The sequence below is a fragment of the Uranotaenia lowii genome, chromosome 3 (genome assembly GCF_029784155.1).
Source record: "Uranotaenia lowii strain MFRU-FL chromosome 3, ASM2978415v1, whole genome shotgun sequence".
Lineage (NCBI taxonomy): Eukaryota > Metazoa > Arthropoda > Insecta > Diptera > Culicidae > Uranotaenia > Uranotaenia lowii.
In genome coordinates this window covers 101231630-101254742 of record NC_073693.1, presented here as the reverse complement: position 1 = coordinate 101254742, position 23113 = coordinate 101231630, and the positions used below count along the sequence as shown (strand labels likewise).

Sequence of the window (23113 nt, the reverse complement as noted above, 5' to 3'; positions counted from 1 at the left end):
GGTGCATCAAGCAACTAGTTTTTGTGTTCTTCGATCTTTAAAAGTGAAGTGATCGGCGAAAAAAGTGTGAAATGTGATAAAATTGATGTTTTCACAATGACGAATTTGATGGTGCCGGGCACTCTTAACGTGCCCTAGGTTGTTGTGTAAGGAATATCTATCGCGATTCTTGGGTGGAAAACTAAAAGCGGATTTTCAAGATAAGTGATTTGTTTCATTATTTTTTTTAAAGTAACTGTTTAATTTTTATTTTTTGTTGACAAATATTTCTAAGAATTTCGGCCAGAAATGGACATGTTGGCAGCAACTTTCATCATAGCAAGCCATGAAATCATATGTACTATGCAAACTTCTATGCAGTCTTGGTTGCGAAAAGAACTTTTGGAAAAGGCTTTTCCAACTGGAAGCTTTATTTGAAATTCCGGTATACATTAAGGCGTTTACATTATGCAGGCTTAGCAAGAAATTGTGTGTTGTAATTGAAAATGAATCTGTTGAGTTGACTGTTTGCAATTTGAAACTTTTATCTATTTTGGCAAGTAAATACTAACGCGTGAATGATAAATATTAGCGGCTAGTTTATCAAGTCTTTCTATTTTTCATTATATTTTGAAGTTTTGCGAACATAAAAAAACACAACGATGCCAGCGTAGAGTCGCGTAATTGTTTTCGTAATAGTTTTTTTTTTACAAAGGGCCCAAAATAGAAATATTTCAATTATTTTTAAATCGATTGAGTTGATTGTTTTTATTTTGTTCAAGCTGTGTCCATTTAAAACTTAGTGGAAGAAAATATGAAACTATGATATTTTGATATAATTCCTAGCGGTTTATTCAGATAGGGTCGCAAAACGTTCTCCGGAACGGTCCGAGAGTTTTTTGTTTCATAACGAGCTTAAGAAAATCATATAAATATTTTGTTTCATTATTATAGCTTTATTTATTTTCAAAAATATACCTGATAAAACAAATATTATCAATTGGATTAAAACTTTGGCAGATATCATTTCTAGAGCAAAGATTTGAAATTTTTCAACTCAACAAAAACTTGTGCAGATATAAGTTAAGTTGCATTAAGTTTTGAGAGCGAGAGAGATATTTGCAACTTCTAATGGCTTTTCTATAGCCTTCATTAAGGCGTTTGTTTGTTGAAGATACACTAGAGAATTGAAAACGTTTACCTACTTATCAAATTACTTTTAAATATGAATAGATAAAAATACACAGTCGAACTATTATTTCATCAGTTCGACTTTTTAAAGTGTTATAATATTTAAAGAAATGTAGTTTACTTTCGCTTTAATTTTTCTCTTCAGCTCATTCTACGATTGTTTTTGAGAGTAAAATATGAACTTAACAAGTGAATAAATTTATTTTTGTATTTCATTCAAAATAGTCAAATATAGTGCTCCTAACTTCTCTATTTTGTAATAAGTGAAGCACCAAATGAAAGTGAAAGCAATGAATAGAATACGCAACTACTCAAGAGTCAATGAGTTTTTTTTTTAATTTTAATTAGATACATAGGTACAATATAGATTTTTCGGGAAAGTTTATAATTGTTCAATTCAAATAAATAGTGTCATGCGATCGAAGTGTAACCATTCTCCATTACACAGATTGATTCAATATCTATTCGTTAATGTATATGTAATAACTTTTAAAGAAGACATCAAGAACACTTGAAAGAAAAAAGATTGAAGTATATAATTATGTTGAATGATTAGATATTGTTAACGTCAAACTTTAAATAGAGTTTTACAGAATTCTTGTTGAGTGTATAATTTCTACCCGGATTGTTTTTTTTTGTTTCGTATAATTCTTTAAAGTTTTGTCATTGAGTCAAATAATCACTCCAGTTTACTATTCACAGTCAGGTGAACAAATAAATCACAATAAAAGTTTTTTACCAGTGTTTAAAAAAATTCAAATTTTTGGGACTTGATAACATCGTACGGAAAAAGGTTAGGTAATTGAAGATCACACTAGTCAAAAGTGTCTCCTGATCACATCCTAGAATCCACACCTCCTACCAAAATTATTTGCTAGGATGCAGAGGTGACCTCGGTCCTAAGGCGCAAATTTTAATTCTTTCAATCCTTTTTCTACATTTTCTCTCTATCCATTGACTACTAGGACGTGGCCGGCGCCGTTATTGATGTTTAAAGAGAGAGCATCAATTTTGTTCACTGTGAATGTTTTGCCAGTCCCAGGCACCATTCTTTTGACCTTTGAACAAAATTGATGGCCTCGGTCAATCACGGAGTAGCAACCATTGGCGATGTGGAACTCGTTCCACTTAGCCACGCCTGCGATCATGGAGTTCGAAATGCAAATATAACAACAATGTTATCCAATTTGAAAAAAAAAAATAGTACATATAATGCATTTGAAATGAAAAGTAAAATTTACTCTTCCACCAAAAATAATTTTGTCAAAACGAATGATTACGTATTTCGGATTCAATGATTAAAGGTGGATGTGAGTAGTCAATCAAGCTAAGCTAAGCTAAGCTAATAACTTCTTTCTTCACAAACCGATCGCTTTTTATTAAGAATTTTCTAAAAGTCTGAGCTGAGATAAATATTTCACTCGAAGACTGCAATCCAATTGGACTTGAAACAAAAAAGTTATTGTGGTTCAAAAATTGGATTTTGGCTGCAAATTGTCGTCTAACAAGCAATGAGTACTTTTTACCCATTGCGTTTATACGAAAATTTTCGGCCAAAATATAATCTTTGAACCGCAATAACTTTTTTATTTCAAGTTCAATCGGTTTGCAGTCTTCGAGTGAAATATTTGTCTCAGTTTAGACTTTTAGAAAATTGTTAATAAAAAGCAATCGGCTTGTGAAGAAAAAAGTTATTTGTGAAAAACCAGTATTTTTTGTTCCTCCCGAGCTAAATACTTTAAAATTCTATTCACGTTTGAAGCTCCAGGAACCCCTCCCCATGGTCAGATCTATTTTAAATTTGGCATGTGACCTTCGGATAAATTGAGAATCAATTTTGACTTCAAGCGAGTGAGATTTACCATGTTTAATTCTTCCGTTACTATGATTAGTACACTGAGATTCGTTAAATTATTAAAAAATGCGAAAATTACTGTTATGATGAAGTAATCATAAATTCTTCAATTTTCAACAGATTTTGATAAATAACCACTTGAAATCTTTGTTTTAAATTGAAAGTTGAGACCAATAGATAATCAGATTTTTGAATGTTACCATCAAGTCTAAAACTATCGCTGAAACAAAATTTTCTCTAAAAAATACGTTTTTAAATTTTTTTTTCTATCATAAAGTCACTAATATAAACAATACTCTTCATCATACGTAAAATTGATTCAGGTGATCGATAGCAAATTTATTCACCTCTAATATGCAAAAAAAGAGTTTTAACATTAATGTTACGCAGTCCGAGATATTTGAATCTAAGTTCAAGTACTTTTTTTATTTTTCCAAAATTTCATATTTGGAGCACAACTCAAAAACTGTTCTACTAAAAAATTTTTAAATTTTATTTTTTGATTCAGCGCTTGATTTCACATTAAAAATGATATACCAACAGTTTACCTAGTTCAAAAATGCTGTAAAATAGTGTTATTTAAGGAAGCTCTGCACTTTTTCTGACAAAAAATTTAAAACAAAACATTTAAAAATAAAAGCATTTAATCAATTATTAACTCTCATCAAAACTTCAAGTAATTTGGAGTTGAACGAAATAAGTTAGAGAAGTTTTCTATTTGTTCACTTTTCCTCATTTAAAGAATTCTTAATGAAGTTTTCAACCAAATTTAATATAAGATACTTTTTAAAGCCCAAGTCTAATCATTTAGCAGGTTCCAACAGATTTGTGAATGAAATCAATTTTGTAATCAAAATCTTCCAATCGATCATTAAAACAGTTTCAAAATGCTGTTTTCTTGAGTTTTTATAATGCTTAGTTTTTTATTGAAAAAAAATCCTTAACTGTAAAAAAAACTGTAAAAAAGTTCACTTCACAGTTTTTCTTCATTTTAAAAAAAAATGAGCAAATTTGAAGTCAAACTATTTAAATTTTTAGAAATATTTTTTATAATTGTAACTATATTATTTTCCAATTCTGAATTTTTAACTCTAAATTTTTTCCTAATCAAAAATTCACATTTCAAACCGCGATTAACTTTTTTTTCAAATTCAAAACTAACTGTGGAATTTTTCAATTAACCCTTCAGGTGAAAATGTAGAAGTGAAAGTGAATTAAGATGAATAATTGTTAACAACCTTTCAAACAGTTGAAGTTGAAGGTGATGCATGAAACATGCAGAGAACTTTGCTGGTTGATTCTCTCGATTGCTGATAAAAAAATTAATTACAAAAGAAATCGAAGTCCCAAATCGCTGTATTATCTTTACTAGTTGATAACTTAATATTTTACTAAGATACTCACAGTTTTCAATTCATTGTCTTGGAAACTGATCATCAGACTTGAACAAAATTAAAAAAAAAATTGATGAAGAAAAAAAAATAACATCACATATATTTCTATAAAAACATATTTTATGTTTAAAGACCACCATTTGAAAGCTTATTTCAAAAGATTTCATTTGAGTTCTTTTTATTTTAAGGATCTGGTTGTGAGTCCTAAAAATTAAATGAAAGAGTTTCCATGCACCTTAAAGCACCATTTTCAGAGTTATGGTAAAATAAAGCTGAAAAACCCTTACAATTGGGTAATTTTTACCCATTAATGAAGTATTAACACAACAAAGTAGTAGCTGTTTTGTGACATAATTGTTTTCATTTGTCACATTTATCAACCATTTGGCATATTAAGCCTTTTATGAAGTATTTTAATATTATCTATCATTAACTTCATCATCATAGTCCAAAAACGGATTTCCAAAAGAATAGGAAGTAGGGTAGAAATTAACACCAATCATCTCACTTTATGTGTTATTTCTAAATAATTTGTCCTCGAGAGGATCTAAAATAAGTTAAAATAGTATTTTTCATACAAAATGTTCAACATTCACAAAAAAGTCGAAAACACTAAATAATAATTTTTGCCGCTTCATTGTATGGAGCTGCCACATAGTTTACTGGTTGGTGGATCATGAGTAATATTATCAATATCTGATATTTTCAGAGGAATTAAGACTGCTCCTTGTTTTGATGCTTCTGAAGAAAGCTGTGTTTTTTTTGCCTGTTTTGAATTCTGATCTATGAATTTCAAAATTCGACTATTTAAATATTTTCTAGAAATGGCATATCAATTTTAAGGTAAAAGTAAAAAAAATTATCAGAAATCTATTTCCATTTTGTACAGCAAAATATATTTAACGAAGACAAAGCACTAAATTTTACCAAATCCATCCACGTTAATAAATTCGCGATTCCCAACGTTTTAGCGATAGAACGATGCGAGAGATCTTTATTCTCGTGATGAATGCGCAAGATTTGTACACACACGAGCTGTTCTTTCGACTCCATTTCTGCGAGTTTTGATACCAGGACTATTAAACTTGCAGGATGTAAACAATGCACTATGAGCTAAATCCACCCAAATTTTCATTAAATTCTACCCAATGATTAAAAAGTTAGAGTAAATTCATAGTGTGGCAATTTCATCGTGGACACCCTTTATGTACGCATCATAGGCTTCTTTTATTTAACTAGTTAAAAAAACCTACTTACATAATTTAACAAAAACACGCAAACTGCATTGGTGGGTAAACAAAAGTTCATAACAAAAATAAACTCTATGCTTATGATCTTAGTTTTGCCTTGCTCTTTCTAATGGAAAAAGAACTTTTCATGAAACATCAATAAATCCCTCGAATGCAACTAATTTAAAATCATAGCTTGTGGGAAACCATGGGCCACATAATGTGCGATATCTCGAGCCATCAATATTTTGGTGTTTTTAAACATTTTGGGTCGTGGCCTGGAACATCCACACTTCTTTCGATATCCTTGAGTAAGAGTTCACGATCTCAACACATGGATTATGAGGAATAGTTGTGATCCAAAATTCGTCGGCGATGGGTTTCAATTCTTTCAGATTCTATCCACGGTTCTTTTCAGTTGAATAAAAGACACTTGTACTTAGTTCTAAATTACATATAGTCTAATGAAATGAAACTTTCGTATTCAACTTATCATCTATTTGGTACAATTTATAGCCTAGCCTAGTTACAAACGATTTGAAACGCTGCGCACTCGAACGAGAGCTGACTCTAAACCAAAGCTTACGCTTTGAAAAAAATCTATATTACTACATTCAAAATTCGAGGAAATCAATAAATTAAAAATGTAGAATACCAAGCCGTTTATCTGTTTCATTTTATCTTATTTGATAAAAACGTTATGTAGCAAAGAAAAAAGTGGCCAATGATACCCCACTCTCCCTTATTTGAACGTTCACAGAAGTCCAACTGTTAGCTTATAACTTGTGATTTATTTTAAAAACTTAGACATTTGATTTTTTTTAACAAAGCATCAAGAACTGTTTATTAACGTGTGTAAATAAATCATGATACATCAGCTAAAACGATAGTAATATTTCAGTTCACCCAGTGCCATTTGCTTAAAGCTGTATCATAGTGCAATAAATTCCACCAAAAAAATGTAGTAAATCATTCTCTCTCTATCAATTTCACCATCCAGCACTTCAACGCCTATAACTATCAGCATTTTTCGACTGCACCATTTCTAGTAAGGTCGAGCTTTCCTATGTAGGTTGGTACCAGCCAAATGCCATAGTCATCACATGCTCGTGCACTAGCTATAGTCAGCAGCCCCGACTGCTAAAAGTGTCAAGCGTTGTAGTTCTGTAATACCTAGAACATCTCTACACCATCATCACTAGAGTATAAAGTTTTTTCTCTCTTTTCTAAACGAGTCGAACCTCAAAAAACAAACCAAAGAAAAAACTTGGTTCCAATACAAACACACACCCAACACATTCACGCAATCCTAATCAAAATTGAAAAGTTCTGAACACAGCAACAAAAAAAACGAAATATTTTTTCGAACTTATCACCCGCTATAACTAGTAGTCTCACTCACTACAGACCAGCAGCTGAACATACAAAAAAGTGCCTACAGCAAATAACTAGTGAACACAGAGCGAAAAAAAAGACCGCCTCGTGCTGTCGTATCAAAGCGACAAAGTTGAACCAGAATCAACCGAAAAGCTCCAATATACGTAAGCTGCTTTGTACAAAAGTGTGTTCCTGTGTGTCCCTGTGGAAATTTTCCCGACCATGTGTAGAAAACCAAATAGAAGCTACCACAGAATAAAAAAAAAAATCAAACCAAATATCACTCCTCCTAACTAGCTAGTTCTGCGGAGCTCGAGCTCCCTTTCACTTTGTATCATAAACACGCGCCCACCCTATCGCGCAAAATTAGCGCGAAATCCGCTGCACCCGAATGCCCTGTGCAACTGAAGAACCGAACCGGACCGGAAGAAGCAGGGTTCCCATCCATCTACTGTTGCTGCTGCTGCTTCTCGCAAAAAAAAACGGAAACTGAGCACGAGAAGAAGCAGGAATCACATGGAATACAGCGTTGACCGCACTAGAGAAAAGCCGAAAGAGACCGAGCACTACGCCTGTGACTGTGTGTTCTGGATTACACCACTGCACAGTACCAGCCAGAACGCTTTTGGGGGGTAGAAAGGGAGCAGGGATGCCAGCTTTTCAGCGAAGATTGTACCCTTCATTTTAAGTCTTCTATATTTAAATTATCATTTTTATTCTCTAAATCCGATCTCAAATTATAATAATGAAGAATTGACTTTTGTTTTTGAAATACAATCTACGTAATGTGCGACCACGTTAAAAAGACGTCGAGGACGGAAACCCGGGGGTAAAGCGAGTTTTTATGAATGCCTCTGATAAATTTTTGAACTTGATTTTTCTTTTTCAATAACTAACTTAAAGTTTCCTAAACCGTAGAGTGTGTTCTCTGTGCAAACATCAGCCGCGTGCTGCTCTGGGTGAACGGGAAACGCGCATCCACTCTCGCTGAAGATCGTACCTAAACTCACGACGCTCCACGAAGAAAAATGTTTATTTTCCCAACAATATTTCACTAATATTCAACTATATTTATGATTCGTTTCCAAACAATTGTAAATATTAAACATTTAACTGTATGTATGGTAGATTATCTGATGAGGTTTATGCATTCAACTATAAGTATAGTTGATCGAACTATACTTCTATGATTGTTTTTTTCGCTTTCAACTATAAATATATTAGATTCAACTATATTATTTGATTGAAATCGTGAGTTAAACTATAGATATAGTTCATTAAACTATGTTTTTAAAGTTGTTTTTTTTTCAATCATTTGTGGATACAGTTGAATCAACTATATTTTTATAATTGATTTCATACACATTTACCTATATTTTTATAGTTGGATGTATGAATTTTATTTAACGAAAAAAAAATATTTTTTTCAAATAGTTTATACAGATTTGAAACATTTATATAATTTAATATTGCGTTTTTATAAACTCACCCTCGCTCACATCGGTTGATTTGATTCGGAAAAATGGTGCCGTAAAAACCAAATTTAAAACAGCACCAACTTCCAACCGATCGATCTGGTTGACTATTTTGTTTCCAGAACGACTTTTAACCCAGTCGCCTCTCCCATCAGGTGGTTTCTAATCTTACTAGCTTAGCGCAGCCTCTTCTTAATCATTATGCGAAGCAAGTATCGAAATACCCTAAAAGTTGAAACAACGAATTATTTTTTTTATGAAAACAATCAAAACTCTACACAAACCTGGTTGTGAGCGGCAACAAAAGCTTCCTTAACTTTCTGCCGTGTGTTTTCTAGAAGGCACTTCGATCTCTTTCGGCCAGTTGACTTATTTTAGAATGGCTGCAGGTAGCAAATTAAGCGTTGAAATCTGCTCCTGTGTTGATTCCAACACGAATTTTGTTGTACTGGTATGCGCCTCAATTTTATAAGCATCCGGCATCAAAAAACTACGTTGGAATGAGTCGAATCTTCCCAGAATTTCGTCAGCTTTGCCAGCAGTTTCTTGGGTTATCTCCACCAAACTCAATTCCTGGCGCAAGGAAACGGAAAATTCGATGTAAGTTGTTGCTCTCGGGATGTCCACTGATTTTAGCCGCATCGGTCGAGAAGTAATTCTATCTAGAGATTCGAAGAGGAACAATTATAATGTTATTCGGGTTAACAAATAGCAAATATGCTTCCAAGTTACCCGTCATCGCTTTTTCGTCATTGTTTTCCGTTTTTTCACTCCAGCACACACTATACGCTTATTTAAGGATACCCAATTTTTTGCGAAACCAATCTAAACGAAACGAAAGCAATTATAAAAATATAGTTGAATGTACTATATTTTTTCTTTTATACCTAAAATCAATCATAAAATTGTAGTTGATTCTATCATATTTACAGTTGAATCAATTATACCATTCCAGTTGAATCTATCATATTCATAGTTGATTGTGTAAGGTCAATCAGCAGTTTGTAGTTGAATCATTTATATTTATAGTTGAATGCCTCAAATCAATTATCAAATTGCATTTGAATCAATCATATTTATAGTAAAATCAATTATAAATTTATAGTTGAATCTATTAAATTGATAGTTGATTGCGTAAGGTCAATCATTAGTTTTTTGTTCAATCTTTTATAGTTGAATGCATAAAAATCAGCTAAATTTTGATGATTGATATAATTTGCTGAAATAATTGAAACAACAGTCGTCTTTTTTCTTCGTGTCACGATACGACAGCTCAGCCGTCGTGTGTATGCATGTAGGAAGGACGATGGAGGGAGATTATCCGTTCGGAAAGGCCTTTTGGTCAAGATAATATTACGCTCGTATTAATCGGCTACACATCTCCCCTCTACACAAAAAAAAGTGAAAACAGAAGTAACCTTTTTTTTAAATAATTAGCACATTATTTAAGTCCAGGGGACGACGAAGAAGCACGCTTCTCGGTTCATGTTCAAGCATAATGCCAATCTTCCAAAGGTTACGAATAATCTTCTGATAATAATTTCTGATAGACTCATCTGTTCCACGAGATAGAAAAGAATTCATTGTCTGCAATAATTTGTCTATGGAACAGGATTGTTCAATCTTCAGGAAAAGATCGATCTCCTAGATCGATTCAGATGAACAGCCGTAGGATCGATCCACCTAAAAAATCGAGCCTCGATGATCGATCTCTGATAGATCCATCTTTTCTATTCCTCACAAGGAGAAATAAGAAAAAGGAAGTTTCAAAGGCGTTTTAACCTTCTACACTACCTATGGAATAACAACCTTCCAAACACTTTACGGTGTCTCTGAGAGGAATCTTTATTTTTCAAAAATTTGCATCGCCAATTTTTGCAGCATTCGAAAGCTGGGACTTTCCCCTTTCAATAGAGCACAAATTTGGAATAATCCATCGGGGGTCTAGAACATTTTATTTTTTTTTAGATTTTGGAGATGGGGGTTTAAACCTTTTTATTGGATTTTTTTTTTTTTTCAAAGACAAAATCATACTAGTAATTGTTAAAACACTTGTCTTCCATTTATCGTTATTCTAAACACATATATATGTCAAAACTATGATCTTATAGGAGGAGCCATATTTTTTCATAATAAAATCCATGAATGCTCTTTACTTCAGATTTTCCTGATTAAATTTATGTTAAAGATTGATTTTTAATGTAAATAAACCATCCTGAGCATTAAAACACAATAACTTAGTCGTCAGGATATTATTTCAGGTCTTGGTTCAATCAGCGATGAGAACTTTAATAAAGTTTTTTTCAAATTAAAAAATAATCACTTTGCTTGTGACATAACAACTCATTTTTCTCAATTTGTATCTGTCTTCGAAAAAGTCGTTGCTCGGAAGTTTTCCGATAAGATCATAGTATTTACATACGGGCTTAGAAAAACGCTTAAGGTAAGACAAGTGTTTTCACAGCTATTAGTATGACTTTATTGATTTTATTTTATAAATAAAAATCATTTAAAATGTAAAAAAAAATCTTTAAAAAGTGTGTTCTAGAGATTATTTTGTATTCGGCTCGAATGCAACATTCGATAGATAAATAACACATAATTTGATAACACTCAAATATGTGTTCGTGGTACTTTCAATTACCTTGGCATTCGTGAACTATTTCAATATTTTTTTGGTTCGGACTTATTCATAGGAGATCCTCTCCATCATTCTGTACCTTTGACAAAAAGCATTAGCTTTTAACGACATTAACTGAAACGATTATTCACTCCCGAGAAACTGACTTGGAGATCCTCCAAATTATACCTCTTGCTCAAAACACAAAAAAAAACTGTTCCTATGTTTTAACACAGCGAGTTCTTCATGGGAACCCTTCTGAACATTTTTTAAATGTGTTCAATTGAACGTAAATTCAAAAAGTGAACTTTCAAAAATCTTTTCATGACGGTCCTTCCAATCCAACAAGAATTCATAAAGTGAACCTACAGAACACTCTTTATGTTGGTCCTCCCAATCCAACGAAAATTCATAAAGTGAATATTCGGACTAATCTGCTTGTCAGTCCTCCCGATCAGATGAAAAGTTCATGAAGTGAACTTTCAGAACACTCTTCATGTCGGTCCTCCCAATCCAAAAATTCATAAAGTAACCTTTAGAATACTCTTCATGTTGGTCCTCCCAATCCAACGATAATTCATAAAGTGAACCTTCAAAACATTCTTCCTATTGGTCCTCTCGATTCAACGAGAATTCATAAATTTAACCTTCAGGATATTCTTCATGATGGTCCTCCCGATCCAACGGAATGTTCGTAAAGTGAACCTTCTGAAAACTCATTATGTCGGTTCTCCCGATCCAGCGAAAAGTTCATAAAGTGAACCTTCAGAACACTCTTCCTGTTGGTCCTCCCGATCCAACGAAAGTTCATCAAGTGAACCTTCAGAAAACTCTTGATGTCGGTCCTCCCGATCCAACGAATATTCATAAAGTCTTCACGATGGTCCTCCCGATCCAATGAAAAGTTCATAAAGTGATCCATCAAAACACTCTTCATGTTGGTCCTCCCGATCCAACGAAGAATTCATTAAGTGAACCTACAGAGCACCCTCCATGTTGGTCCTCCTGATCCAAAGAGAATTCATAAAGTGAACCTTCAGAACACTGTTAATGTTGGTCCTCTCGATCCATCGGAAAGTTCATAATATGAATATACAGCACACTCTTCCTGTTGCTCCTCCCGATTCAACGAAAATTTCATAAAGTGAACTTTCAGAAAACTCTTTATGTCGGTCCTCTCGATCCAACGAAAATTCATAAATGAACCTTCAGAACACTCTTCATGTCAGTCCTCCCGATCCAACGTAAATTAACCTTCAGGGTACTCTTCATGATGGTCATTCCGATCCAACGAAAAGTTCATAAAGTGAACCTCCAGAACAAACTTCCTGTTGGTCCTCACAATCCAAAGGGAATTCATAAAGTGAACCTACCCTCTTCATGTTAGTCCTTCCGATCCAACAAATAATTTATAAAGTGAATTTTCAGAACCTCTTTATTTTAAGTCCTCTCGATCCAACGAGAATTCTAAAGTGAACCTACAGAACACTCTTCATGTTGTTCCTCCCAGTTTATAAGGGAACCTTCAGAGCACTCTTCATGTAGGTCTTCCCGATCCAACGGAATTCATAAAGTGAACCTTAAGAACACTCATCATGTTGGTCCTCCCGATACAGCTCAAAGTTTATAATGTGAATCTTCAGAACACTCTGCTTGTTGGTCCTCCCGATCCAACGAAAATTCATAAAGTGAAACCTTCAGAACACTCTTTATGTTGGTCCTCCCGATCCAACGAAAATTCGTAAAGTGAACTTACAGAACACTCTTCCTGTTGGTCCTCCCGATCCAACGTAAGTGAACCTTCAGAATCTATAAATTTTGGTCCTCTCGATCCAAAGAGAATTCATAAAGAGAACCCTCAGAACACTCTCCATGTTGGTCCTCCCGATCCAACGAAAAGTTCATAAAGTAAACCTTCAGAACACTCTTCATATTAGTCGTCTCGATCCAAAAAGAATTCATAAAGTGAACCTTCAGAAAACTCTCAAGGTTGGTCTTCCCGATACAACGAGAATTTATAAAGTTAACCTTCAGAACACTTTTAATGTTGGTCCTTCCGATCTAACGAGAATTCATAAAGTGAACCAGCAAAACACTCTTCTTGTTGGTCCTCCCGATCCCAAAAGAATTCATAAGGTGAACCTACAGAGCACTCTTCATATTGGTCCTTACGATCCAACGAAAAGTTCATAAAGAGAACCTTCAGAACACTTTTCCTGTTGGTCCTCCCGATCCATCGAAAATTCGCAGTGTGAACCTACAGAACACTCTTCCTGTTGGTCCTCCCATTCCAACGAGAAATCATGAAGTGAACCTACAGAGCACTCTTCATGTCGGTCCTCCCGATCTAACGAAAAGTTCATAAAGTAAACCTTCAGAGCACCCTTCTTGTTGGTCCTCCCGATCCAACTAGAATTCATAAAGTGAACTAACAGAACCAACTTCATGTTGGTTCTCTTGATCTTACTAAAAGTTAATTAAGTGAATCTTCAGGGCACTCTGCATGTTGATCCTCCTGATCCAACGAAAATTCATAAAGTGAATCTTGAGTAAACTCTTTTTGTCGGTCCTCCCGATCCAAGTCAACCTTCAGAACACTTTTACTGTTAGTCCTCTCGATCCAACGAGCATTCACAAAGTGAACCTACAGAGCACTCTTCATATTGGTCCTCCCGATCCAACGAAAAGTTCATAAAGTAAACCTTCCGAACCCTCTGCATGTTGGTCCTCCCGATCCAACCAAAAGTTCATTAAATGAACCTCCAGAACACTCTCCATGTTGGTTCTCTCGATCCAAAGAGAATTCATAAAGTGAACCTTCAGAACACTCTTCATATTGGTCCTCCCGATCCAACGAAAAGTTCATAAAGTAAACCTTCAGAACACTATTCCTGTTGGCTCTCTCGATCCAGAGAAAATTCATAAAGTAAACCTTCAAAACACTCTCCATGTAATACTCCTGGTCCAACGAAAAGTTCATGAAGTTAACCTACAGAACACTCTTCATGTTGGTCCTCCCGATCCAACAAGAATTCATAAAGTGAACCTACAAAACAATCTTCATATCGATCCTCCCGATCCATCGAAAATTCATAAAGTAAACCTTCAGAACACTCTTCTTGTCGGTTCTTCCGATACAACGAGAATTCATAAAGTGAACTTAAAAAGAGACTACGAGAATTCACATAGTGAACCTACAGTACACTTTTCATGTTCATTCAGAATACTCTTCTTGTTGGTCTTCCCGATCCAATTTAAGTTCATAGAGCAAACCTTCAGAGCACTCTTCATGTTGATCCTCCCGATTTAACGAAAATTCATAAAGTCAACCTACGGAGCACTCTTCATTGGTCCTCCCGATCCAACGAAAATATCCCTGTCGTTTTGACGATAGTCGCACCCTTCTTGTCTTAAGCTCATCTGGGAATTTTAGGTGCTACAAACTTGTAAATCCTTGAACTTTGAAGAGACATTCGATGCCCCATTTTACTGGATAGTGGGTTCAGCGACATCTATGGAATTTTATTTTAATGGCTAAAAAATTGTACCGGAAAGGACAACTCTCCTATTATATTGCTTAAAAACCACCGACCATTACCGAACCTGGCCTTTCTTAAAATTTTAAATTTACAAATTTGTTACACTGTTATTTTAATAATTTATTTAATTAATATTAAATTTCTTTCAAACATTGATGTCAGTAAAATAATGTTCAAATTATAGTCGTTAACAATTTTTAAAAATTTGTAAAAAAAATGTTCCAAATAAGGGTTGGCATCCCTGCCGCGGTCCACGATTCGTACCCCGTGTACATTCCAGTAGTGTAAAAAGCCTCGATTTTTGTTTGAAAAAAAAAGAAACCGCACTGTGGGCCATCGACGGCGCTTCCTATGCACTCCAACACCCACCCACGCCTATCAACAACCCGTGTTTTTCACTAGCGTAAGAGATCAATCCAATCCAATCGAGTATACTTTTCACCTGTATCTTCCTGTTGCGGTAATGCTTTGAAAAAATCACCCACCAAACACCGACCAACCGAACGAAATTTTGAACTAACGCCCACGCACAGTGTTCGGAGGGCCCACGCTGGATGGTGAAATGGGTCCGTATCCGGTGGGCGCTCAGCCCCTTTTCGGGACCGCCACCCTGGACGGCGAAATGGGTCCCTATCCGGTGGGAACCGGGACCTTGGATGGGGAAATGGGACCGTATCCGGTAGGAACGGGAACCCTGGATGGGGAGATGGGTCCCTATCCAGTTGGGGATAGCACCAACTTGCTGCTGGGGCCCCAGTATTCGATGTCGTCGATGTCCTACGGCGGGGGTGGCGGATATCGGACGACGACAATCACCGGCGGCAGCAGCAGTCGAAACTACGGAACGGCTGGCTCCACCGTCAGCAACACTTGCTCACCGATGCCAAATAGACGAGGAGGGGGAGGAGGAGGAGGAGTAGGAGGAAGTGGGCGGAACACCAGTCGTGGAATGCAACAAGGAACCGGAAGCAGCCGGGCGGCTGTTGCTACGGATGGCGGAAGCATTGCCAGTCGGGACAGCTTCCGGCGCCACTCGGCTCACGGGAGGATCGTCAGCTCAGGTACATTTGATAGAGACCACTGAAAAAAAAAACAGAAAACATTTGTGTTATTACCATCAACTGACTGGATGAACTGACTCTACTAGGTTCCTATAGTTAGTCCGACAGACCAAGTAACCGAGCGACGGACATAGGGGAATATTTATCTTCCAGCCAGTTCAGGTACAGGGACAGTTTGGTACGGGTCCCTGCCATTTTGCAAACTAATGGGACTGACTGACTGGGTGCATATTTACATAGAAGATACCTACTAACATACGTAGAGCAGCTCCATAAATGAATCGATGGTTTTGTAGTTTTAATTGGAATGCGAGTTAGCGAGAAACAGAAACAGACACAAACAGGATGACTGGTGAATGTTCAGAATGTTCCAACGTAATAGGTGTTCAGTTTTATTCCGAGGAATACGACTCTAACGATATGTTATGTGAACGTGGTGAACGTGGTAACCTTCAGCGGATTTTTTTTTATTACGAAGGAATTATAATGCACATTGATGCATTATGGTGCATTGTGTAAGGGTAATGTTTGAAATTAAATTATATAAATCAATAGATGACGACTAGAGTTGAACTCTATGCCCGTTGCTAAAAGCCTCTCAAATAATGAACGTATCGGGTTAAATATGGTTGATGACAGTACACTTGGTGAATCTACTTTGATCATGCTGTTTATTTCAGGTTTATTTCAGATAAATATTAATAATTTTATAAAAAATTATTAAAAAGATCGATGATTAATTTAAGAAGCTCCCCTCTTTCCAACAATAAATCATTCTAAAATCCTCAATTAAAGAATGTGAGCTATAGACTGAGCCGATTTAGGATCATTTTTGAATTTTTCTAACCCTGGGGCAAGGTTGCCGAAAAAAATTCTGTGTTTTTGAGAAAAAAAAATCTGACTTTCTGTGATTTTACCCAAAAACTCTGTGATGGATTTCTGTGACGCTATTACCTCTAGTTTCATTAAAAAATCCTGGTGGATTGCGTTGTTTTTTACATTTTAGTTGGGAAAAATCAATTAACATTACCAATCTCATCATTTTTTGCTAATTCAAAGTAAGAAATTCAAATTTTATACTGGATTAAAAGATAATTATTTTGAAAATTTCTTCAAAACTCAAAAATTCTGTGAAATCTGTGAATATTTCAAAATTCTGTGTTCTGTGACACAGATTCTGTGATAAAAATTTGCTCAAAATTCTGTGGAATTACAGATTTTTCTGTGATTTCGGCAACCTTGCCCTGGGGTCCAAAAAGCATCCTTTTGGTTCAAAACTCATCCATGGTTTCTTGCAGATTTTTTAAGGTTTGTATGGGAAAATGCAGTATTTTGTACGTGCTGAAAAATTGACATAATATTTATTTCTTTTGTGAAACAGACTATTAATGGTTTTTGTGCCAATTCCTCTTTCTCTTTGATTCTTATCCTAAATTTATGGCATATCGGCAAATTGAAATTCTAATTAGAGAGCAGCAATTTCCCTGTGAGGAAATAATTCGAATTACAAATTTGTCATGGAAAGACTACAAATGATTAGGCTTGCTGCGAAAATTCTAAATCTATTCTAGATGTATTTTGGATATCTAGCAAGACATTATTTAATTCTTCTTTAATTTTGTATACCCCTAAATCTATGCAACATCACTAACATGTTTTCGAGTTTAACATGTTTTCGAGACTCCACGTGAAGTTATATTAAATAAGTTCTCGCGATTATACTATTCTCTTAATCAAGTAGCGCACTAAGCATGCCTCGCCTGGAGAAAAAATTCCTCATAATGGTACCTCCATCAGCACTTTTGGGCTATTTTGATCATGTTAATTTGCATGATTTCAACTGTTTTTCATCGATTATGCTCCTGAATTTACATAACGAAAATGCATCTTTTATTAAAAAAGAACATGTTCATAAAACTAGCTCACTTTTCGGCATTTTTCGCAAATGAAAGCCGAACTAGTATGGGTTGTTCCTCATGCATTTTCAGGTATTTGTTCCAAATTTGAGATCTTTTGAACTAATCTATGTTCTGCGCAGTGAGTTTTTGTGAAAAAAAAGTCAATTTTTGATAAAAATCTCCTCATGAGAGTTCTAGCAAGCCCTTGTTCATATAATACGATAATTTAAACGATAATGCATGATGGTTCATATGATCAGCATTTTTTTCGATCTATTTTAGATAAATGTTCAGAATAAACCTAAAAAAAATTAAAATTTATAAACTACCAACTTGTACAGAATAAGCAAAGTTGTTTTATTCAATCAATTAACCCAGGACTGGACCAGGAATTAAAAAAAATGCGCGCTTTGAATTAGTTATAAACAAGTCCTCTTGATGCCACGTTTATAATAAATATTTGATTAACTTTGCTTCTATTCTTGCAATAATTACATTTTAAACATCAAAGAATGGTTATAAACAGTGATATCTTTACATGAAAAGATTTTGTGAAAAATATTTTTTAGTATTTACTGAAAATTTTCAACTTTTAACTTGTAAGTTGAATTTCTGTTTAATTGGTAGTTTTTGATTTTATATTCTTTTACGGTTTGTCCAAAAAAAATGTTAATGATATCAACCACCATGGATCATAAAATTATCGTTTTATATTAATAGTATCGTAAACTGGGGTAACTTTAATCAGCATGCAATTTTTGCAGATAATCATCATTAACAAAGTGAAAATTTAAAATATCTGAAATCTGTTTACTACGTTTGAAGGCCTATAAATTGAGTAACAAATAAGCTAAATTTGGTCTGTTTTTATTAGAAGATTTTTGATATTATATAGAATGTAATTTCAAAATCTAAAAATATCTGGTTTTTCAAAAGCTCACAAATAAACATTTCTCTTGATCGAATTTAAGCATTTAGGAGCGAATGGGTTGTTGTGTGTAGAAGTTCAACTTTTTTCCTTGTTTAGATTTGGTTTAAGTGGTATTTTAAAAGTCATTTTTTGATAATTTTTGGATACTGAAAAAACGGTGATTTTCCATGAGAAAGCCCGTATAGTAAAAATGGCTAAAATCCTATAAAATGGTTCAATTTAAAGAAAAAAAAAACATGGGTACAGTGCGAGGATCCAGGGAATTGCATGAAGGCAAAATTTCATTTCTTTTTGAGGCCAAAAATACTTGAGAAATGTTTATTATTTTTTCCCCTAGAATGTTATTGAAAAAAAAACGTTGAACTAATCAGTTTAGTCCAGGCAAAAATTACTGTTTTTAATGATTATGCCTTCTGTGCTAAATGGCACCATTAAAGTAATTTTGAAGATGTTGAGATACGTAGGAACCATAGTGATCAAAGTTACCCCGAAACTCGAAATCTGGTTTTGTAACAAACATTTAATTATAACCACTAATGTCGTTTGAATTTACTGCAATCAATGATCATGTTTTATTCTACTTACGTCAGTAAGTGTTTTAAAAGTTTTAGGTATTACTAAAACGCAACCCCTTCCAAAATATTCAAAAAATGAAAGAAAAAATTGATCAAAGTTTCCCCAGTTGACGGTAGCTTGCTAGAACTCTCATAAGAAAATTTTCAAGAAAAATGAGCCTTTTCTCAAAAACTCATTGCGCAGAATAGAGATTAGTTCAATAGATCTAAAATTTAGCAGAAATATGTGGAAATGCATGTGTAACAACCCATATGAGTACGGCTTTGATATGCAAAAAAGCCGAAAAGTGAACAAGTCTTATGTACATACTAAATTTGTTTAAACGTTCCTACCAAAAAACCCGAGATTTATTGAATTCTACCCAAAATTTGTATACTGGCCTCCCTTTCTAGGAGGGGCAGGGCCTTCCAACTTTGAAGGAACCATTCGCGGACTCAAAAACTTCTCCGCTCTGGGTCAATTTAGGACATTCTGACTAGTGTGTCCTACTCGGGATTTCCGTACAGGAAATTCTCGGGAATAATAAAATCGGGAATTCCGGAATCCCGAAAAACGCTCAAATATCCTGGGAATTTCCGAAACCAATAAAAAGTGTCAAATTACTCAAAATTTACATATTCTAAAATCGAAAAATGGATCAGATTGAGCAAGAAAAATGATACAGTAGTTTTTCGATTTTATCACTGTTCGATATTTTCGATACTCGCCATATTCAGGCTCGATTTAATCAGTGTTATTTCGATTATGTCACTCTTTTTTCAAAAGTGTTTGAGATCATACAAAACCTTTTTCCAATCTCTTAAAATCTTCGCGTTTGTACTTCGTATTCTTATGGTTCCTGGTATGGTATATGAGTTTTTACCAATGTGAACATGCCATTGCATTGTTGATTCCTCTACTGGATTGAGTATCTGAAATTGTCATTCAAATTCTAAAAATGTTTCAACTTATCCAATTTATTATCACAGATTCACAAATGCGAAGAAATGTAAGAATTATCATAAAAGATTATGTGAGACATTTTAAGCCGAAAAGGAATAGTTGTTTTGAAGTTTTTTTTTGTGCAAGTCCCCAAAAAATTTTCATAAATTTATACCTTTCATTTGATCAAAACTGTGATGATATAAATATTAAAAAACTTAAAATTACACCGGTATTAATTCGAGAAACGAAAAAATATTTGATATGATCTATTAAACGGAGAATAGGATGCAGCTGCATTTTTGGGCAAACATGTTTGAAAAAGAATAAAATGTGTTTCAAATTTTGCACCGTTGTGTAGGACGCACCCTCATTTTTGGCCTTAAAATGTTGGCCCAGTCAACTCTTGATTTAACATTTTTAAGAAATAAACCTCTCTGGCTCCAAAGAGCTTATCTGACAGCAAATTTTTTGAATGGTTTTGATGAATTATGTTTTACACGTGTGTGATTAAAAAGACGAATTATAAGGTATTTTTATGGTGCAGTTTACGCTTAAAAATTTATTCCTTTTAACTTTATTTATTAAATCGAAGTCAAAGAAAATGCCTTCCCGTTTTCGTAAGCATTGTCAATTGTGTCAATCTCATATGGACATTTTCTTATCAATATTCTACATGCTTTGGCTTTAAGGAAAAACCGTGAAATTGCTTTGCAGGAGAACATTACAAAGTTAAGTCAATTCTATGTCTTCTTTTAAGGTTTACTTCTCAAAATGCATTAAATAATCAAATCTGATGAAAACTTACCATGTCCACTTACTAAACACTTACTAAACTACTACTACTTACACTTACTAAAATCATTAACTCATCATTTAAGGCAAAACAAAAATATTATTAATACACATTTTAAGTTTCGCCATTATCATGGAAATTTTTTTTTTTTTTTTGAGCGTGATAAAATCGAAAAACTACTGTAGTTGTAAACAATTTTAATAAAGATAGCCTACGAAAAGATTCTAAATGTGCTTTTTTTACTTTTATTAGAGAATTTATAAGCACGAAGTGCACATTCGAGTCTTTTAAAATGCTTAAAGCTAATAAAATCTTCATATTTTTACAATTACACAGCATTAAGCTTTATTAACATTTTTATGAATTTTTTATTAAATCACTTGTTTCAATAAAATTTAAATTTTTTTCTTCTGCTTCTTCAGTATACGCCAAAATATCTCCTATTGTAGATCCAATGTCACAAAATGTTCTATTTTGCAACACTCATCATTTAGAACTTCCGTTTCGCTAGCTGTTGACAGTAGCAAACAAGAGGATAGTTATCTGAAAATCTACGAGATTTGAATCAATCGATGAATAACCTGAAGTCTAGTTAGCCAAATTCTATCGATAGTAAAAATCTATCTCAATTATTTCAAATTTTTGAAGCAATTATCAGTCATGTTTGTCAGTTCAAGTTTTTAGTTTGTGAGTCTTGGGTTTTATAATTGCTAATTAAATTTTTGAAGCATAAAAAAGATTAAAATGTTTTGCACTACATACTACCTGAAAATCTTAAAATGCCATGTAGATAAAGTTTCGTATGTATTTGAGTGACAAAATCTTCATTTTCAATTTTTCCCGGGATCCCGAGAATTCCAGGGAAAGGAAAGTCTGAATTCCCGATTCCCATGAACGCTGAAATGGACGGGAAATGGATACTCTAATAAAGAAAAAACCAAACCACAAAGGCACTGCAATTTATGGAATATTTGACGATGGAACCTTCTATGGTGGTGTAGTTCGGAAAAAGGAACCGAGGGAGCTCTACGCTTCATTCCTCCTTTGTTCCTGTATCTTTTGCTTTTATCATCGCATGGTTGGCCTGGCCATAGTAGTATCTGCAAAGCATGTTCTATGTACGCATCTGATAATATGTTGAAAAGAAAAATGAGGAACGTAAGTTTTTTATTTTCCAGGAAACATACAAGATTTGGCCATGTTGGTGTTAGGAGAAGATAAAGAAAACAATGCTCGGATTTTGCCAGGCTTTCAGGAAAGAATGCCCGAATTTGCCTGGCTGGGAAACAAAATAATTGCTTGATTAGAGTATAGTGCCTTTTAACCCCTAATTCCCCTATATTTTGTAAACAATCCAGAAAAACACTGATTTTGACTAGAAATTGTTTAACAAAAACAGACCTATCTAGTGTGATTCGTTTTCGAGGAATCAAGTAAAGGCTGTTTGAGCCACCGCTTCGTAAAATGGAGTTATGGCTGATTTTAACCTCAATTCCCCATATATTATTCAATTAATTCTGGAAAAAGTATGTTAGATTCGATATTTTGAACCAAATTAGACTTATCTTGTTACGAGAAATCAAATTAAGGAAATTAGAGCCATTGTGCGCATCGAAAAATGGAGTTATGGCTGTTTTCACCCATAATTCCCCTTAATGTTCGAACTTAAAAATTTTAAATCAAAGGAGTTTTATCTTAAGTGATTTTTTTCGAGGAATCAAGTGAAGGCTACTTCAGCCACCACACACATCATAAAATGAAGTTATGGCTGAGATTACTCTCGATTCCTCTATAATATTCAATTAATTATGAAAACAGTAAGTTCGGACTTGATAATTTTGAACCAAATGAGACTTATCTTATGAGATTTTTTCCGAGGAATCGAATGAAGGCTGTTTGAGCCACCGCACGCATCGAAAAATGGAGTTGTGGCTGTTTTTACACTTAATTCTTCTAGATTTTTCAAATAGTAATGTCATAACTCCATTTTTCGAACCGTGCGGTGGCTCGACTAGCCTTCATTCGATCCTCGAAAAAAAAACCACACAGAAGATAGGCATTTGGTTTTAAATATTTAAGTCTGAGTAAGCCCTTTTTCCGAATTTATTAAAAAATGTAAAGAATTGAGGGTAAAAACATTCATAGCTTCATTTGCAAGATCGTGTGGTGGGTTAAACAGACTTCATTCGATTCTTTAGAAGATAAGTCTCATTTGGTTCAAAATTTTCACGTCCGAATATGCTCTTCTGCAATATTTAAAAATAAAGGGAA

At 34.2% G+C, this 23113-nt stretch overlaps 1 protein-coding gene across 15 annotated transcripts in view; it reads left to right on the top strand.

The window, feature by feature from the left end:
• The window catches only part of LOC129757026 (glucose transporter type 1), an 875183-nt gene that overhangs the window by 831083 nt on the left and 20987 nt on the right, over window positions 1-23113 (top strand). For 10 of the 15 annotated variants that reach the window (XM_055754112.1, XM_055754111.1, XM_055754125.1 and 7 more), the window contains one exon: window positions 15193-15720. The exons of 4 other annotated variants lie outside the window; for them this stretch is intronic. In XM_055754112.1, coding sequence (XP_055610087.1) covers window positions 15193-15720 — 528 coding nt within the window. Of the gene's footprint in view, window positions 1-15192; window positions 15721-23113 lie in introns of those variants that run through there. One more of the 15 variants, XR_008739591.1, reaches the window with a different exon arrangement.